The sequence below is a fragment of the Heterocephalus glaber genome, unplaced genomic scaffold (genome assembly GCF_053883595.1).
Source record: "Heterocephalus glaber isolate CG9 unplaced genomic scaffold, H.glaber_assembly_v1.0 deba00001724, whole genome shotgun sequence".
Taxonomy (NCBI): Eukaryota; Metazoa; Chordata; class Mammalia; order Rodentia; family Bathyergidae; genus Heterocephalus; species Heterocephalus glaber.
Genome location: NW_028258435.1, coordinates 10191485 through 10209452, shown reverse-complemented (window position 1 = coordinate 10209452; position 17968 = coordinate 10191485). Strand labels below are relative to the sequence as shown.

At 39.4% G+C, this 17968-nt stretch overlaps 1 protein-coding gene and 1 pseudogene across 1 annotated transcript in view; one reads left to right on the top strand and one right to left on the bottom strand.

The window, feature by feature from the left end:
- Positions 1-2996, top strand: part of LOC101702748 (uncharacterized) — a 47328-nt gene extending 44332 nt beyond the window's left edge. The window contains exons 3-4 of the mRNA XM_021247272.2: positions 125-185; positions 1203-2996. Of these exons, the coding sequence (XP_021102931.2) occupies positions 125-185; positions 1203-2577 (1436 nt within the window). The 3' untranslated portion in view covers positions 2578-2996. The remainder of the gene's footprint in view (positions 1-124; positions 186-1202) is intronic.
- A 3919-nt stretch (positions 2997-6915) lies between these two features.
- LOC147821656 (programmed cell death protein 5 pseudogene) lies at positions 6916-17962 on the bottom strand (annotated as a pseudogene).
- Positions 17963-17968: the final 6 nt, after the last annotated feature.

Below are 17968 nucleotides of genomic sequence, written 5' to 3'. Positions count from 1 at the left end.
AAATGTGAAAACATTTTGAAGAATATCTCTGGCCTGGTTATATTATGTCAGGAATTTAACTTAAATCTATTAAATTTTATGTAATAATGCAGTGATTCTTTATATTTCTGTGTCTGCAATTCAGGGAGAGACTGGGATGACTGGGAAGTTGAAGAAGAGTATGAGACTTACTGGAGAAATCTAAGGTAATTTGCACTCACAAGGAAAAAGAATGTTCCTCAGTGTGTGAGCAGAAATATGACAAGAAAATGAGGCCATGTTCGAATTTATTTAGTTTCACAAATGTTCTCCAAAGATGTATACAGCTTGAGTAAGTGTAATCTGACAATTGAATATGGAAATATTCCAACATAGGAAACTGAGTTAGTACTGATATCATGCAACAAGTGACACTATCTGACATAAAAGTATAAACGTGGTCAACATCATGAAAATGTATAAAATTGCATTTAGGTATAGCATGTACGTGTATATGAAAAGAATAAATTTGGAGTTTTGACAACAACCCATCTTCAGGATATCTATTTATATATACATGTGAATATGAGACATTTGGTATCTAAAAATTGCTAACCTTGAAGCAGTATTCAAAGTGCAAGTGAATGCTATTGTTGAATTAATAGATCTTTTCATGCCATCCTGCAGAGAACTGTGTCCATATATGTTTTAAAATTCTCAAAAGGCCCCCTCCAACATTGGTGATGGCAATGTTAAGTACAGCAGTTATGATAGTCAATATCTAGATAGCTCAAAAAGAAAAACTAGAAGTTCTGTTTGACCCAAGCATACCTCTCCTGGATCTATTGTCAAAAGAGCTAAAGTCATGTTATACTGAAACATGCATGCCTGTAGTCAAAGCAGGCCAATTTATGACAGCTGAGCCTGGAATCAGCCTAGATATCCATCTTTAGGTGCATGGATAAAGAAAGCTTCTGATAGGCCCAACATGATGGTGCATTCTTGTAAACTCAGCACTCTGGGAAGTTAATTCAGCAGGACGGTGAGTGGAAGCTCAGCCTGCGCACCTGAATCATCATTGTGAATTTCTTTCAAAGTAAGAAATATAGGGGGCCAGGGATTTAGCTCAGTGGTTCTGCCTCCTGCCTCGCATGTGCAAGGTCCCGAGTTCAATCCCTGGTACCAAAAAAAAAAAAAAAAAATCTAAAATTTCACCTTTGTATCTTTTTTATTTTCTTTTACAGAAATGAAGCTTGGAATCAACATGAGGAAATATTCCTTTGGACTCTAGATGCTAATGTACACATGAAACAAGATAGTTTAAAACCAGCTGAAAGCCTTGCTTGTAGAAACCCCCTGGTTGAGATTTTTTCACTAAATATGCCCATCATAGCTCACAGTGCACTGAAGCCATGTGAGTATTTGGGATCTGAAGAGAAGCTATACAAATGTAATGAACATAGAAGAACTTTCAGTGATTTCCAGTCTTTTCAGAAGCATGCAAGGACAAAGACTGGAGAGAAGCCTTATGAATGTGATCAATGTGGGAAATCCCACTCAGATCTTAGTGAAACAACTCACCTTAGAGAGAAGACCTTTGTATGTAAGAATAATTTGAAAGCCTCCAGCACATCCAGTGATGTTAAGATCCATGAAAGAAATCACAGTGAGGGGAAACGCTATGTATGTAAGCAATGTGGAAAAGCTTTTAGCACACATCGATATTGTCAAATACCTAAAAGAAGTCACACTGGGGAGAAACCCTATGTATGTAAGCAATGTGGAAAAGCTTTTAGTACACAAGGTTATTGTAAAATACATGAAAGAAGACACACTGGGGAGAAATCCTATTTATGTAACCAATGTGGGAAAGCTTTCAGCACACGTGGATATTGTCAAATACATCAAAAAACTCACTCTGGGGAGAAACCTTATGTATGTAAGCAATGCGGGAAAGCTTTCAGCAAGCGTATTACATGTAATATACATGAACGAAATCACACTGGGGAGAAACCCTATATATGTAAGCAGTGTGGAAAAGCTTTCAGTGCACACTCTTATTGTAAAGTACATGAAAGAAGTCACGCTGGAGAGAAACCCTATGTATGTAAGCAGTGTGGGAAAGCTTTCAGCGGGCGTAGTACATGTAACAGACATGAAAGAAATCACACTGGGGAGAAACCCTATGTGTGTAAGCATTGTGGGAAAGCTTTCATCAGGCACAGTGAATGTAAAATACATGAAAGAATTCACACTGGTGAGAAACCCTATGTATGTAAGCAATGTGGAAAAGCTTTCAGTACACAGAGTTATTGTAAAATACATGAAAGAACTCACACTGGGGAGAAACCATATGTATGTAAGCAATGTGGAAAAGCTTTCAGTACACAGAGTTATTGTAAAATACATGAAAGGACTCACACTGGTGAGAAACCCTATGTATGTAAGCAATGTGGGAAAGCTTTCATCAGGCACAGTGAACGTAAAACACATGAAAGAATTCACACTGGGGAGAAACCATATGTATGTGAGCATTGTGAGAAAGCCTTCAGCACAAAGTATTATTGTAAAATACACGAAAGAATTCACACTGGAGAGAAACCATACATATGTAAGTAATGTGGGAAAGCATTCAGCACATGCAGTTATTGTCAAATGCATGAAAGAATTCACATGGGGGAGAAACCCTATGTATCTTAGCAAAGTGGGAAAGCTGTCAAAATACATGAAGTCTCATTGGAAAGAAACTTTATATATCTAAACCTATTTTTAAAATCCTGTGAAAATTTCTAGATCTATAGAAATAATTAACATAAAATGTTTGATGTCAATATTCATAAGTTTTCCTGAAAATACAATTCCAGATGGAGATATCCTAAAGTACATAGTGTGTTTTTCAGTAACTTGCTTATAAATATCTGTATTGTATATCTGTATTGTTTAATATAAAAATGTTGAGTTGACATACTTATGTGTTTTTTGTGTCCTTGAGCTTAATACATAGGGTCTTTTAATTAAAAGTGGTGAATTGAAATGTGCTTTTTACTTGTGTATATGTAGTTTTTGCTTTGTCTTTAAAATTGGGAAGTATAAGTCCCCAAAAAACTTGAAAAAATTTCGTTAATTGTTGAGATTTTACCACTACATTTGTTCTAACTTTTTGGTGCATATACTTCACATTGTGTGTGACAAAAGATGTTTTTGAATTTGATGCTATATTTTATAGAAGGATATATTTTCAGAGACTTGTGAATATGTGTTTTTGACAAAGTTGAGTTTTTGCACAACTTGCAGATTAGCACATGTTTTTTATATCCTCCTAACTTATCATGTACATAATTTTGTATATTTTTTAAAATTTTGGATCCAGTAGCATTTACATGAAATTTTATTTTCTTATTATCATCAAATTTTACTTTTCATGTTTATATTGCTATGACTTAATTTGCTGGTAATTTTTCCACCACATGTACCAAAAACAATTACCATACCGCTATGAGTTTATGATTTCTACATAGCAGCAGGTTCTTAAATAGTCTCTAAAAGGATATCATGAATTATAGTAATCTCTCCAGAAAATATACATGATGGTGTGACATCAGTAAAAACACTTGAAGAAATTGTTGTCAACTGTGGAGTTGTTTTGGGGAGAATGATTGCTATTGAATTTAATGAAGGAACTGGATTTATTCTGTTCCCTGCTGCTGTGATATCATTCTAGCTTTGGTGATAATTGTTTTTACCTAATAAATTGAACTAATGGCATGAAGGAAAACCTAACTCATGAGAGTCATCAGTCAGTTCATTAAAAACTGAAATTTACTAATTATAATTCAGATTTTCTTCTGTTATACCAGGTCTTTTTTTGGGGTTTTTTGGTACCAGGGATCAAACTTGGGACCTTGCACTTGCAAAGCAGGTGGCAGAACCACTGAGCTAAATCCCCGGCCCTGTTATACCAGTTTTTGAGAGAAATTTATACAGTGCCATTTTTTATGGCTCATAAGGACCATCGTCTGATGTTTGAGGTATGTGATAATTGCCTTCAAACACACGTACTGGGCCAAGGAGTGTGCATGAGTCCCAGTTGGTCTCCTCTGGCTTGTGTTTTTTACAGTCATTTTAACCTTGAAATATTTTATAAAATGTATTACACAGTGTTCTTGAATACAAAAGCTGCTAAATTTCTGATGGGTTACATTGTTACAAACGTATGATATCATGAAAACGTAAGTGAGAAATGCATTAAATACCCATAATGCAGTAAACACTATAGCTTGCCCTAGCTGTAATTATGCTTAGACATATAAATTTCTTTCTAGTTGTGTAATACCATCCAAAATTACATCCATTGTATATCTGAACTATCCAGCATATGGAATATAGTACGCTGCCTAGTACAATGTCAGTTTTACACCCTGCAGCATATGACCAACTTCCCTACAGCCCACTTCTGCTTCTCACCATCGCCAGAGTGTGTATTGCTATTTGAGGTAGTGATGGAATATTGAAAATACAGACAATTTATCTTGAGCACATTTACTTTCCCATTATTTTACCTTGAAAAAAATCTTCCTGGCCCTTGTGATGTATGTTTGTAATCCCAGCAACTTAGGAGGCAGAGGTAGGAGGAAAACAAATGTAAGATGAGCCTATTCAGTGTTGTAAGAACTGTCTCAAAATATATGTGAAAGCTCTGCAGTGATAGTTCAGTGCTTTAGTACTCCTAGGTTTATTCCCTAGTATCTAAATTATGGTAATACAAACCACAACACATCTGTGTTTGTCCTTTTCTTACATAATGGACAAGATCTAAGCCAAATGCTATTCATTTAGGCCTAGCATCAGGAAAGGTAGAGAGAGGATGATCATGGCTTTCAATCCAGTGATGGGGGCAGGGGCAGCTTAGCTAGATGCCTTTACAGACTGTGAAACAGTTCTCTTTATATCTGCATTTTAAGTTAAGGAAAGAAACAAGTTTAGGTCAAGAAAGAACATAAACAGGATAGGATCCAAGAAATCACTATTGCAAATCATGATTGTGTTGCTCAGGAAATATTCTTTCCATAGTAATATTTGTACAGCAGTCATATATATGCCTGCATCAAAAAACATAATGAAACATGAATAAATAGGCATTCCATGTTCTGAATATAGAGACAACAAAATTAGTTTTCTCAATACTCTTGATGGTATCTTTGGTAGAAAACAAAGTGGGATGACATAACAAAAAGGATTATATAAAATTTTAAAACTTCAGCACTAGGCTGGGGATTTAGCTCAGTGGTTCCACTGCCTGCCTTGCAAGTGCAAGGTCCCAAGTTTGATCCCCGGTACCAAGCAAAACAAAACAAAACAAAACTTTGGCACAGATATGGAAGCAAACAACAGAGTGAACAAATAACCTATAGGACAAGAAAAATTTTTGCCAGTTTCTCCCCAGAGAACTAATAGTTTGAAAAATCAGGCAAGTGGAATGAATACACATTTATCAGAATAAGTACAATAGCCAATAAATACCTGAAAAAATGTTCAGCATTTTTGCCCAATAAAGAAATGTAAATTGGAACAGCATTTTATTCCACAAAAAGACTTTTAAAAATGTTCATGAGGGTTCAGGGGGAAGAGGAACCATTCAACGTTGTTGATGGAGATGTAAAGTAGTTCAACCACTATGGAAGTCAGTGTAGAAAGTATTCCAAAAACTAAAAATAGTAACTCCATTCAAGTAACTCCATTCGTCTTGTATCTTCCCCAAGAGTTAAAGACATCATATTTTAGTGGTACATGTGTATTCTTATTTACAGTGGCAATACTCTTTCTGTTGGGCAGCAGCAATCAAATATCAAGGGCAAAGAAGTACTACTCTTCAATGTACTCTTTAATAAATTATATGCAATATTTTATATTATGAAATGGGCTATATGTTAGATTATTTTTCCTGGCTACAGGTCAACATAAACATGATAAGCATGTTAATGTACAAAGGGCATAGCTATAATGTTCAGTAGATTCAGTATATTAAATGCATATTCAATATATTTTATTTCAGCTTGGTTAATCAAATATGTCCATTTTGTACCTCAAGGAATATCTGTAACTACTTTGACTTTTTTCAGGTTGTGATGCACATAACACCAACCTCATTACATTCTCTCCTCAGTTCAGTGTTGTGTTAGCGTACTGCAGGGTTTTTTCCACTTTTCTAATGTTATGAAGGAATTTTTAGATTTCCTTGTATAATCAGAGGCTGAATACTCTTATAATGGATGCCTAAGGGCTTAAACCTGGGGAAGCCCTGACTGTTCAAATGAAGGTAGAAGATTAAGAACAAGAAGAAGCAATACTCCAACCATAGCCCAAAAGGAAAGGCTTTGAAGTTCCATAAGGAACCACTAAAAAATGTCTGTGTCCACAACTAGAGTCTAATGTTCTTGGATGATAACAGTACCAAACATCACACCTTTTTAAAGAAATTCAAGTATGCAGAAGCTTATCTTTTCCACTTTTTTTATTCCCTCAATGCCCAGTTCTCTTCAACACCTATTTTTCCCCAGGGGCATTTTTTTTTGTTTTTGTTTTTTGTTTTTTGGGTACTGGGGATCTAACTCGGGTCCTTGCGCTTGTGCAGCAGGCGGCAAAACCACTGAGCTAAATCTCCAGCTCACCTATTTTTCTCAATACAGTTGTTGCCCACTCAGATCAATGGCCCATGTACCAGTTTTTCTCTCTAGAAGGACACACACAGACACACATAAGTGTTATTTACCAGCATGTCTCAAGTCAAAATGATGACAAGATTAACAATCCAAAATGAAAACAATTTAATAAGTTTAAATGTTTATTAATATTTGTTTGCACCATATTTTTACATTTGTTGTCAAAAAGTGGCACATGTATACAGCACATCTGAACACTTTTTACTTCTTCCCATCCTCTTCTCCCCTTTCCATCCATTTCTTTCTTTCTTTTTTTTTTTTTTTTTTTGTACTGGGAATCGAACTTGGGACCTTGTGCTTGTGAGGCAAGCTCACCACTGACCATTTAGCTCAACCACTGAGCTAAATCCCTGGCCCTCCATCCATTTCTTTATCCTTGTTATGGCTTGTGTCTAGATGTCTCCCCAAAGCCTAATGTAGTCATAGGTGGGGTACTTTCAGAGGTGGCTGGATCTAGAGTGTGCATGATTCATGGTGAAGTGTTAAGCTCAAGGAAACTAGGATTAAGGGCATGAGTGCTGACCACACTAAGTAGTTTGGATAAGATATAAGGGGCAGAAAGACACTGTTATGGTTCCTCCCTTGCTTTTGCTGTCTTCTGCTTGCCATAAACTGGTTTTCTTCTGTGATGCCCCTTTGCCAAGCCACCCTGGCTTGGGGCCAGTCAATTGTGGACTTAAACCTCTACAACCTGTAAGCTAAATAAGCCCTGCCTCCTTTAACTTTGGGTGTTGGGTATTTTGTCTCAGCAATGAAAGAAAAGAAAGACCACCCTGTTCCCATTTGTAAAATATTTCTCTAATTTTCCAATTACTGATCTTTTATTTTTTCTTATAAAAGTTAAACAGAATACACCCAAAAGTAAAGTAAGTCATCTGTAGATCGCAGCATCTTGAACATGCAAGTGTATAAAGATTTTAGCATCTTTCCTTTGTTTCTAAAGAAAATCCGCAGAATAGGATTCCAAAAAATAGAATCCCAAATGATGGGCATGAGACCACATTGTGACCCCAGAAATGGAGAGGCACAAGTATGCAGCACAAGCATGTGGTGATCACTAGTGTATGAGTTCAATACATGAAATCTAATGCACCAGATTCACTTACCAAAAACTTTGAGGCAGAGCTGCATGGGTTTTGGGTCACAAGCTTTGACCCTATATGTCCAACAGTTGGGCTGTGGCAGTAGCTAAGATAATCATAGCCCCTCTTTATCCACATAATATTTCTGCCATTTTAGCAGGTTCTAATAATATTAAAATTTTTGAAATGAAAATTGACAAGGTTCAAATCATAGGCAATTCTCAGCAACATACTTAAATTTCATGCCACTATGACCTATCATTTATCCCAATTAATCTCATCACATAGCTGTTGTGTTAAGTCATGTCTTGACAAGAGGGTGAGCACAATGACAGGCAACATTCAGAGAAAGATATCACATTCACATGGCCCTGATTACACCATGTTTCATTGTAACCTGTCTTAGTTACTTTCTTTGTTGCTGAGACAAAATACCTGACTCCCCAAGTTAAAGGAGGAAAGGCTTATTTATCTCACAGTTTGTAGATGTTTCAGTCCATAATCAGCTGGCTCCAATGCAGAGTGGCACAGCAGACAGGCATCTCAGAGGAAAAACAGTTCATGGTGGGCATGCACCTGTGCTAAATGACAGAGTTGTGTCCTCAGGTGCCCTCAAGCACCTTCAAATGCCTGGGCTTTGACACATCTGCTAGGAGACCCCTACACCCCACCCTTTCAAAGATCGGGTACTACCACTTCTTGTGACCAGCACACAAGGCTTCCCTTTGTGCCCAGAGCCCACAAAAACAATACAGGGTACAACACATAACCACCAACCCCATTGCTATTGCAGCACCACCGAGAGCCACCCAGCACCAAGTGGATCCTAGGGATTCCCACCATTGGTTCAGGTGGTCTTGCTGCAAAGCCTAGATGGTGGACACCTCTTTGTCCACCTCTTGTAAGGCCTCTAATTTCTGTTCCTGGTGGTCAGGAATAGAAACACAGCGTTCTACGTGTAAGACAGCACAATTGTCTCCCTGGGCTGCAGTCAACAAATCCAGACCAATATGGTTTTATAACACCACCTTTCTCATCTGGTACATTTCATCCACGAGCAACATAGAGACTGGGACATAATATTGAGGGCCTGTGCCATGTTTTGAGCTAGAGCTTCAACTTGGAGGGCTAGGTCTATAGTCCCTGCCCCTGGCACCAGTACTGCCATAGGATAAAACCATTAGGCCAAATTGTTTGCAAAGAAAAGCATATGTTCAGCAATGTATTACTGTATTTTTAAATAATCGAGATAAACACTATCAAAACAGATGTTTTATACAACAACCCAGTCCAGATGTTTCCTAGAACATGCACGGTATGAGAAACTTAATCATCCATGCCTGTCATTGCACCAAATGTATGCACTTTCCTGTAGTCAGTGCAAAAAAAAAAAAAAAAAAAAAAAGAACCACCACAACAAAACCAACCAAACTGTTAGCAGCTATGTTCTGGCTTAAGGCCTTAATACATTTGTCTTATTTTATTCCATCACCATAGTGAATGTTAAGACAATAATTATTAAATAGGTGAAGAAAGAGAGCATAATGCACAAAAAGTTGTTTATTAACATAGAATTATTAAGAAACACTGACTGGCCTCTTAGGCTTGTGTTCTCATTTTTCACCTGTTGGCAAATGAACAAATCAAAGGAGTCTATGTATTTGATTAAGAATGAAAAAGGTAGTGCTACCATGACCAGCTGAAAAATAGGACATTAAAATATTTTTTCTCTTCTAATTATTTGAGAGATTGAGGCAAACGGATTAAAGGGCAGCACTTTCCATCCTGTAAAGGAAATCACCTCTAGAAGCACAAAGTGGCTCAGAGGAATTTTGCCTGTTATTTACCTAATCACCTAGGCAAACATACTTAGCAGCAAGACAAGTCTACACTTTAAGGTTTAATCTAAAACTTCTGTGTCTGTAAAACTTCACAGGTTAAACTTATATTCATCAACTAGCAGCCACATTCACATTTTAGTAAAGGCACCTTTACCAGTTTCCTGTACACATGTGAAAGAAAAAGGCTGACTAAAATCTTTTTATTCTTGTTAGCATATAAAGATACAAGTGTAAGTTGCTAGCTGATTGCTAATTTTTTTCCATGAAAAGTTTTTGTAAACTGCCTCTGCCTGGCTTCCTGAAGGAAGGGGCAGTCCAACTACAAGGTGGTTCTAAAGTTAACTCCCAACGAATTGGAGAAATAAAAGCCTAAGCCCCCTAAAAAAACCCAACATCATTACATAGCATTTTAAAAGTTTACAGTAAATGTTTTAAAATCTGCAACTTATCAGCGAAGGTATTTTCCTTCCCTACACACATAAATGATGAAAACCAGACTTAGAAGGGGGGGTGGGAGAGAGAGAGGGAGAGGAGGAGAGAGAGGGAGAGGGAGAGGGAGAGGGGGGTTCCCTTTAAACTTATTAGAGATCCTTCCTTTCTCTAATTTTACATGCTTCTATAAGGAAAGTGTAAAGTAGCAGAGAAAGATCAGAAATAAGACCAGGAAAGGAGATCTTTTCTTCTCATGCTCACGGTGGGTTATCGAAGACAACTTGCTTCTAAGTCATCAGTCTCAGCCTGGAAAGGTGAGAATGGGGAAACTCAACAGTTAAGATTGCCTCCTCACCAGTGGAAGATGAGATCAGAAAGGAAATGGAGGCAGAACAGGACCAATATTTTCTCTAGAGTACAGAGAAAAAGTGAACTGGAGCATCTCAGTGAAACCTGTCTCCCAAGTGTTAAGAATGGCCACCGACCTATCAGCTTTTAACTGGTGGATGAGGTCCCAGTTTTATTAATAGGCACGTATATTCCTTAAATATAAACTACCTTTCATAAACTCATTTTACAGAATTTTATATCAAAGTACACTAGGGGGCGCTCTAAAGCGATTTTTCCTAGTGCTGTTGTCTGAGATAAAATATCAAAATGGGCGAAATGGGTTAAGTAAGGAACGCCAAAATAAATTCAGCAACTAGTCCAAATGTAACATATAAATTTGCCCCCCCCCGATGCACCTGGCCAATCAGAAATGTACACTTCATGCTTGCTAATTGTCAACCAATCATGTAACTGCTAAGTAGAAAATCTCCAAACCTTGCTGTAATCTCTATAAAAACCCCGCTAATTTGAAATTCGGGGCTCTCGATCTTCGGTGACAATTGAGAGTCCCTGCTTGAGCTTGAATAAACGACCCTCGTGCGTTTGCATCGGAATCGGCTCCTTGGTGGTCTTTGGGGACTTCGCGATCTGGGCACAACAATACTGCTTTGTGTTTCCATTCCTAGGTAGCTATCCAGAAGAACTGAAGACATGCATTCAAATAAAAATGGATGTGTTCTTTATGTCTGTCATGAACTGTCCCACAGTAAGTTCCAGAAAAAGAAAACTCTTTCCAAATAGAAAAAGAATTTTTCTCCCTGGGAGGGCAGGTGGTGAAAGTGAAGTGGGCCTAAGGGTTTCATTATCCTATAAAACCTGCACTGACTTCCTGGCAGAGCATTAACCCTAACCTAATTGTAAGAGATGAACTTAACAATACACTGAATGTTAGCCCTAACCACATGCCAAGTATAATATAAACTCCAACATTAACACTTCGTTACAAACCTTACATTAATATAAAACTAATTCTAACCCTACCTTAACCCATGAAGCCTAAGCCCAAGTCTGAATTCTAAGTTCTAATCCAACACCCAACACCAATGCTAACCCTGACATTCCCCCTAACCCAAGCCTGGTTCCTGACTGTGGGGTTTCCTCTCCTCATCAGCTTCCCTGTCCATCCTGGCCCCTCTCTACATGTCCAAACTCCTCCTTACCTGCTTCACCCCACACTCCTGCTGTTCAGGTCTCAGGGAGGCTTAGGGCAAGCATGACAGGGAGGTGAGGCCTGGGGTTGGCAAGGACTGGAGTTGGTGAGGCCAGAGGGTGCTCATGCCCAACCTGCCCAGAGACTGAGCCCTGGACAAGATCGAGGTTGTGGAGGCTCCTCACCTGCTGAGGAGAGACATGAGCCAGTGCTCTGTGGTCCCTCTTCTAGGGGACTGTCTGCAGGACATAAACCACCATGGGCTACAGGTCCCTAACGTAGGTGGCCACCTAGAGCCCTTTGGACGTCCCAATAGGGCTGCCTCCCTCTGCACCCTCTACCTGCTGGCATCAGGGAAGTCAGCACCACCTTTCTTTCTGCACAGAACTCTTCTTCTTTTCTGCCAAATTCATGACTTTGGCAGAGATGTCGAGCATGTGATCCTTGGCTCCTGCCAGCTTTTCTCTTTGTGCCAAATCAGTGAGAGGGACTTGAAAACTCAAGACTGCCATTAACATGTTTTCTGCACCTTACTATTTAAGATTACTCATTTTCGGTACAAAAAAAAAAAAGATTACTCTTTCTCCAAATTTTATTTTATTTTATTTTTTTTGGTACCGGGGATCGAACTCTGGTCCTTGTGCTTGAGAGGCAGGCAGCAGAACCACTGAGCTAAATCCCCCACCCTCTTTTTCCAAATTTTAAAAACAAAGAGTGATACTTCTGTGTATAACTTAGGCTAGATCACCACATAAACATCTTGTTTCCTTTAAATTTATTTTTATAAATAAATGCTAACCATTGAATTTTTGCTTTCATCTTCATTTAAATTATTGTTAATTGTTCTGAAGGCAAAAATCATAAAAATATATGCGTCACAAACAAAAATACAAAATTTATTGACAATTGTGTGTGTGTGTGTGTGTGTGTGTGTGTTTATATGTAGTTCTGGGGAATAAACCCAAGGTCTTACACTGAGATACATCTCTACCCCATCCTCACCCCCTTTTCCTGAGACAGGGCCTCCCTAAGTTACCCAGGCTGGCCATAAACTTGTGATCCTCCTGCCTCAGCCTCCTGAGTAGCTGGATTACTGGCACCACCATACCCAGCATTAGTAGATTACTTACAGATGTAGAATATAACATTGAAACATCTCCAACTCCTAATCACATTGAAATAAAATTTCAGTGTCCATCCCATTGTTAATATTAAAAAGAAAAAACCCTAGATAAATTAAACTTAGCAGATTTTATTAGAGCAAAGAAAATAAAGGATTCCCCTACTTGGCAGAACCTCAGATCCAGAGAAAGTTCAAAGAGCCAGGGCATGTGGTGGGAAGGGCAACAACTGTGAGCTGAACTGAGGCACAAACACAGCTCCCCTGGTTACAAAATCAGTTTAATTCATGACTCTGCACTCGACAAGCCCAGTTGCTATAACTAGCTAAGCCTCAGCTATTTGTCAAAAGACTACAGTCATTTTCTGGGGTTTCAATCCCTATTCTTTGAGTTACAATGTTTGGTGAAGTTCAAGAGGGGGCTCCGTTGTGAGTGCAATAAAGTATCCTGTCTCTTAGCTGGGCTGGAATTGTGTGACTCAGTGTCAGAGCACCTACCCCAAATACTTATAGTGACCTGATCAACCTTCAAAGCCACACAGAAATAGGGAAATGAATAACCATAACTGTAACAAACAGCAGGGAAGCAGACACAGTAATAAGATAAAAACCAAGTGTAACTGCAACATCCACAATGTTAACAACAGCATTGCCAGGGACAGAAATGACACAAAATAATGTTTTAAAATTTGGTAAAAATATAACTAAGAGAGAAGAAAACAAGGAGAAGAAAGTAAAATAATATATTAAAAGAGGGAGAATGCAGAAGAAAATAAAAAGTGAAGGCTCCCCCAAAAGAAAGTGAGCAAGAGAAAATAACAGAATATAAGCATTAGAAGGAGGGGAAAAGAGAAAAAGTGCAAGAAAAAAATTAGCTAGGTGTGGCGGCACACATCCGTAATCCCAGCACTTGAGAGGCTAGGGCATGAGGAGTGCCATGAGTTCAAGGCCAGCCTGGGCTACATGGTGAGGACACACGACCAGCCCAAACTTTACAGTGAGACCCTGTCTCAAAAATAATAATAATTTAAAAGAAAACACATACACAGATATAGACATAGATAATATCAATTTATCAATCAACCAGAAAATTTTATAAAGTCCTCATTAGAAAAAAAGGATGAGACAATCTTGTGCTGTGATCGAACATGCAGACAAGAGTGCGCGTCCACTCCCTGTGCCAATGTGCACTTCTCCCTGTACCCTCCTGGGCTGTGTGCCCCTCAGAGAAGAGCAGCATGGGAATCATTTATCCCTTTCCCCTCTCATACTGCTGGTCAGGCTGCCAGCTGGAGTTGTGTGGAAATGGAGCTGCTTGAAGTAAAGCAGCTTTCCTGCTCATCAGTACAAGGCAGCATGGAATGGGAGTTGATCCTAGAAAGATTCACTCAACACACTTCCAGGCCAGGGCTGATGCAGAGCTCTGCTGCTCATCTGGGTCTGTGGTGCCCCTTGAGAAGCCAACTCAGGGGGCAGGGGATCAACTGCCCCAGAGAAGGATGTGCAGCTGGTCCCATACAATCCACTGCCCATAACTCTGGCTTTCTGAGCCAAGTTCCTACAAGCAATCACATGTGGCTGCTCATCTCCAAACCCACTTCATCTGGCTGGCTGAGCCACCGGTCTTAGAGTGAAAGTGACCTCCTCTTTGCCATATCTCTGCCTGGGTTGCCTCTGCATATATTCTTCAGTGGGGCTGCTTCAGCGGCATCACGTTTGTGCCCTAAGAACACATATAAATTCTTACTCTTTTTTTCCCCAAATGTAGTACATCATGTCCTAATTCATATTTTATAGTCCTATTATTTAGCAATATAGTCTACACTATTTTATGGTTCAAAATGTTAACATATATTTCTTTGATACCCAAATCAATGAGAAATAGTGGACCTCAGGAGGGAGAGAGTTGCAACTGCATCTGTCACAAAACTGGAAGGGCCCATTTTGGGAGATGGGAAGCTATGTTATATTTCAAAACCTGAGATAAAAATTGGTATTCAAGCAAAGAACTGTATCTCAAATGATAATGAATATGCCTTCTGTGTATGATTTTCTCTGTAAATAAACAATTCCACATCTCTACACAGTCACCCACTGGCTGTTACTCTGACTTTAACCCTTAACCTTTAAAAGACAGCAATAAATATAGTATCTCTTGTTAAGTTTATCAGAAAGTAGCTTTTCAAATTGTAAATAGCCTCACTGATGTACTTGGTAATTTTGGCCTTTTTTGGGGGGATTCTTTCCCTGGAGAGCCCATCAGAACATGTAGAATACAATTTACCTGTGATATTTATATCTGTGCTCGTATGAGATCAAAGTGGTACCTTTGTGGTGGTGAGGGCCTGGAGGTCTTCCAATTTGGGGACATAGCTTCCCACAGGCTGGGAACTGAGGGGAATCAAAGCTAGCAGGCCCGATCCAGCACCTGGTGCAGCCAATCACATGGAGGGTGAGCAGCAGGGGCAGGGTTGGCCATGTGAGAGGCATCTGGGGGCAAAGATCCTCAGTGTCCTGAGGCCTGGCCACTTCAGACAGGACCTGTGGGGCTGTCTGTGTCTCAGACAAGTCCCCTGGTGGGCCAAGCAGATGCGGGTAGCTACACTATTTGAAAGGAAGAGATAATTATAAATGATTAGGGTTTGACTACAGAAATAGTTAGATGGGTCTATAGTGCTGTGAGAAGAGCAAGACTTTGTTCTAAAAAGGTAAACAGGATGTGTAAATCCCTGGGCACAGACCACCTAGTGACAATATCCTACTGGGATGATGAGGGAGCCAGCAATACACAGGAAAAAGTGGACAGTTCACACTGAATTAGCTGTTTTCTACACATTTGTCATATGGATATAAGTTCATGGCATATATCTTTTTTTGTGTGTGATACTAAAACAACTTTATTTTGCATAACAAGTTTATTTTTTAAAGGCATATAGACAAAACAAAGTAAACATTTAAACAGATTTTTACTTCTGCCCTAAAATTGTTCCATTAAGCATCAGTCTCTAAACATTTTTAGTTCAGTAATCATCATCTTCATCAGAGTACATTTCTTTTCGTCTGTTGAATTTAACTGTTGTTTTCTTTTCTGTTTGTTGGCTTACTTTTTCAAGGATTTCTATTAGACCTTGTTCTGAGACCTTCCCACTTAGCTGTCCATACTTTGCCATCTGTATAAGGTAATTCTCTACTGCTTTCGTTTTTTCAGGCTTTACAAATGCTAAGTTATTTAACCTGGCCCGGGCTGATTGATCCAGAACTTGCGCTAAGATACTGTTTCTCATTTCTGCTTCCCTGTGCTTTGCTTCCTGTTGTGCTGCATCATTAGGATCCCCGTTTCGATTGCAGCTCGGCCAGCCTCTGCTTCCTCAGCGCCTCCAGCTCCTCATACGCTGTGGCGCGACCTTCGTGGAGTCGCATATATCTTTTTTAATAAGTAATAATTCTTGCATGTTTTTAATCCATACACAATTGTCTGAATGTTTTGAATCCATATACAATCCATACAGAATTGTCTTTTTCTTCTTCATTAATAAGTACAGAAAGAAAACAAACACGCTCCTAGTTTAAACACACATACTTGATTTGAGTGTTTCTGTCTTGTAACTCATCAATATTAGTGTAAAGCACATGAATAAATTGTAAAGGAGGGCACAGCCTTAAGTCTGGCAACTTGAACCAGAGATGTACATTGAGCCTAAAGAGGAAAGGTCATGACCATCCCCTTGGGCCCTCCTGGGCTGCAGATCTATTTGGCATGTTGCCATCAGCTGCTCAGAACAGCTTAGAAGGAGTGGTGACAGCCACAAGCTGCAGAAGAGTGGAAAACAAGTGTCTTCCATGTGTGGAAGTGGAAAACGTGTCAACTTTATTGGCGGTTTTTTTCCTTTCAGAGGTTCTTACTGCTTACCATGGTGCTTTCCCTGGGAAGTGGTCTTGATATGCATAGAGTTCACACTAAAACATGTTCAGATGAAGAAAATCTTCATTTGAACATGTTTTAGAGCATTCGTAGAGATAACTCATTTATATAGACTTCTAAAGAAAAGGTGGATGAAATTGGCAGTTTATTTTGTTTAGACACCTACTGTAAATTTTACTAGTTTTTTTGTTGTTGTTGTAAGTACAAAATTCCTGACATACAGGACTTAAATATAAAGGGGTTATTTTAACTTATGTTTTCAGAGATTGAAGGCAGTTGTTATTTGATTCTAACAGAAATATCATAGTGGAAGGAAATGAAGAAAGAAAGATAACCGCTACATGAGAACCAAGAAACAGAGCAAAAGCGGTGTCAGAGAGGAAAAAGAGGGAAAAAGATAAAGTCCCTGATTTCACACCTCCTTGACTCCGCCAGACACACCAGCAGTGTGCTTTACTAATATCCTATGCAATTCTCAAGCCAAACAAGGTATTAATCAAGAGTGTCACATGACTCCAGGTACTATTTTCCTTCTAGCGATATTAATGTGTTGAAAAACAGAGAGTTTCATCTTTCGAGGAGGCAACTGCAGGGCACAGGGAGCTTACAGTCTGAAGTCTTTAAGGTTTCCCTGCCTCAGCACCAGAAAGTGCGTTTATTCAGCAATGATTTGCCTCTCTTTGGCATGTATTTTCTTGGCTTAGAATGAGTAAATCAAGAGATAGAGTAGGAGAAACTCTTGTCCATGAAGCCGATGAACTAATTCCTACTTTCTCACCTCTCACAACAGCAGGGCCTCCCTCTCTTCGTTGTGTCCTGGCCTTGCTGGACTCATGACACTCTCTCTCACAGTGGTTAGTGACTTAACTGTGGAACTGGCTCAGCAGACCTGGTGTCCCGATTTGGAAGAGCAACACACAGGAAGAGCCCACTGAGTCCAGCATGAGGACTGGAGTAGCCAGGGCTGGGGGTACATCACTGAAAACCCAACACTGGGGAGACCAGAACAGGAGGTTCAAGGGGAGCTCAAGACCAGCCTGAGCTACACAGTGAATTCAAGAACAGACTAAATTACATAGCAAGACCCTGTCTTCAAAGCAAAACAAAGACAGAAGCAGTTCTGCCAGGCCAGGAGTAAACTCTTCCTAAATGCAGGCTAGGACAGGTCAGCATCCTGAGAGACAAACTGGTCGAGAAGTCTCTACCTTACAATCTCCCTTTTGATTCGCAGGCACGCTGGAAAGGATTGGCTACTGCAGTCACTCTAGGCTCAGAGGGCGGGCAGTGGAGCAGGAGCCAATCAGTGTCGAGGGGCGGGCTGTATGGACTGTCCAATCAGGTGGCCCGGGGTAGG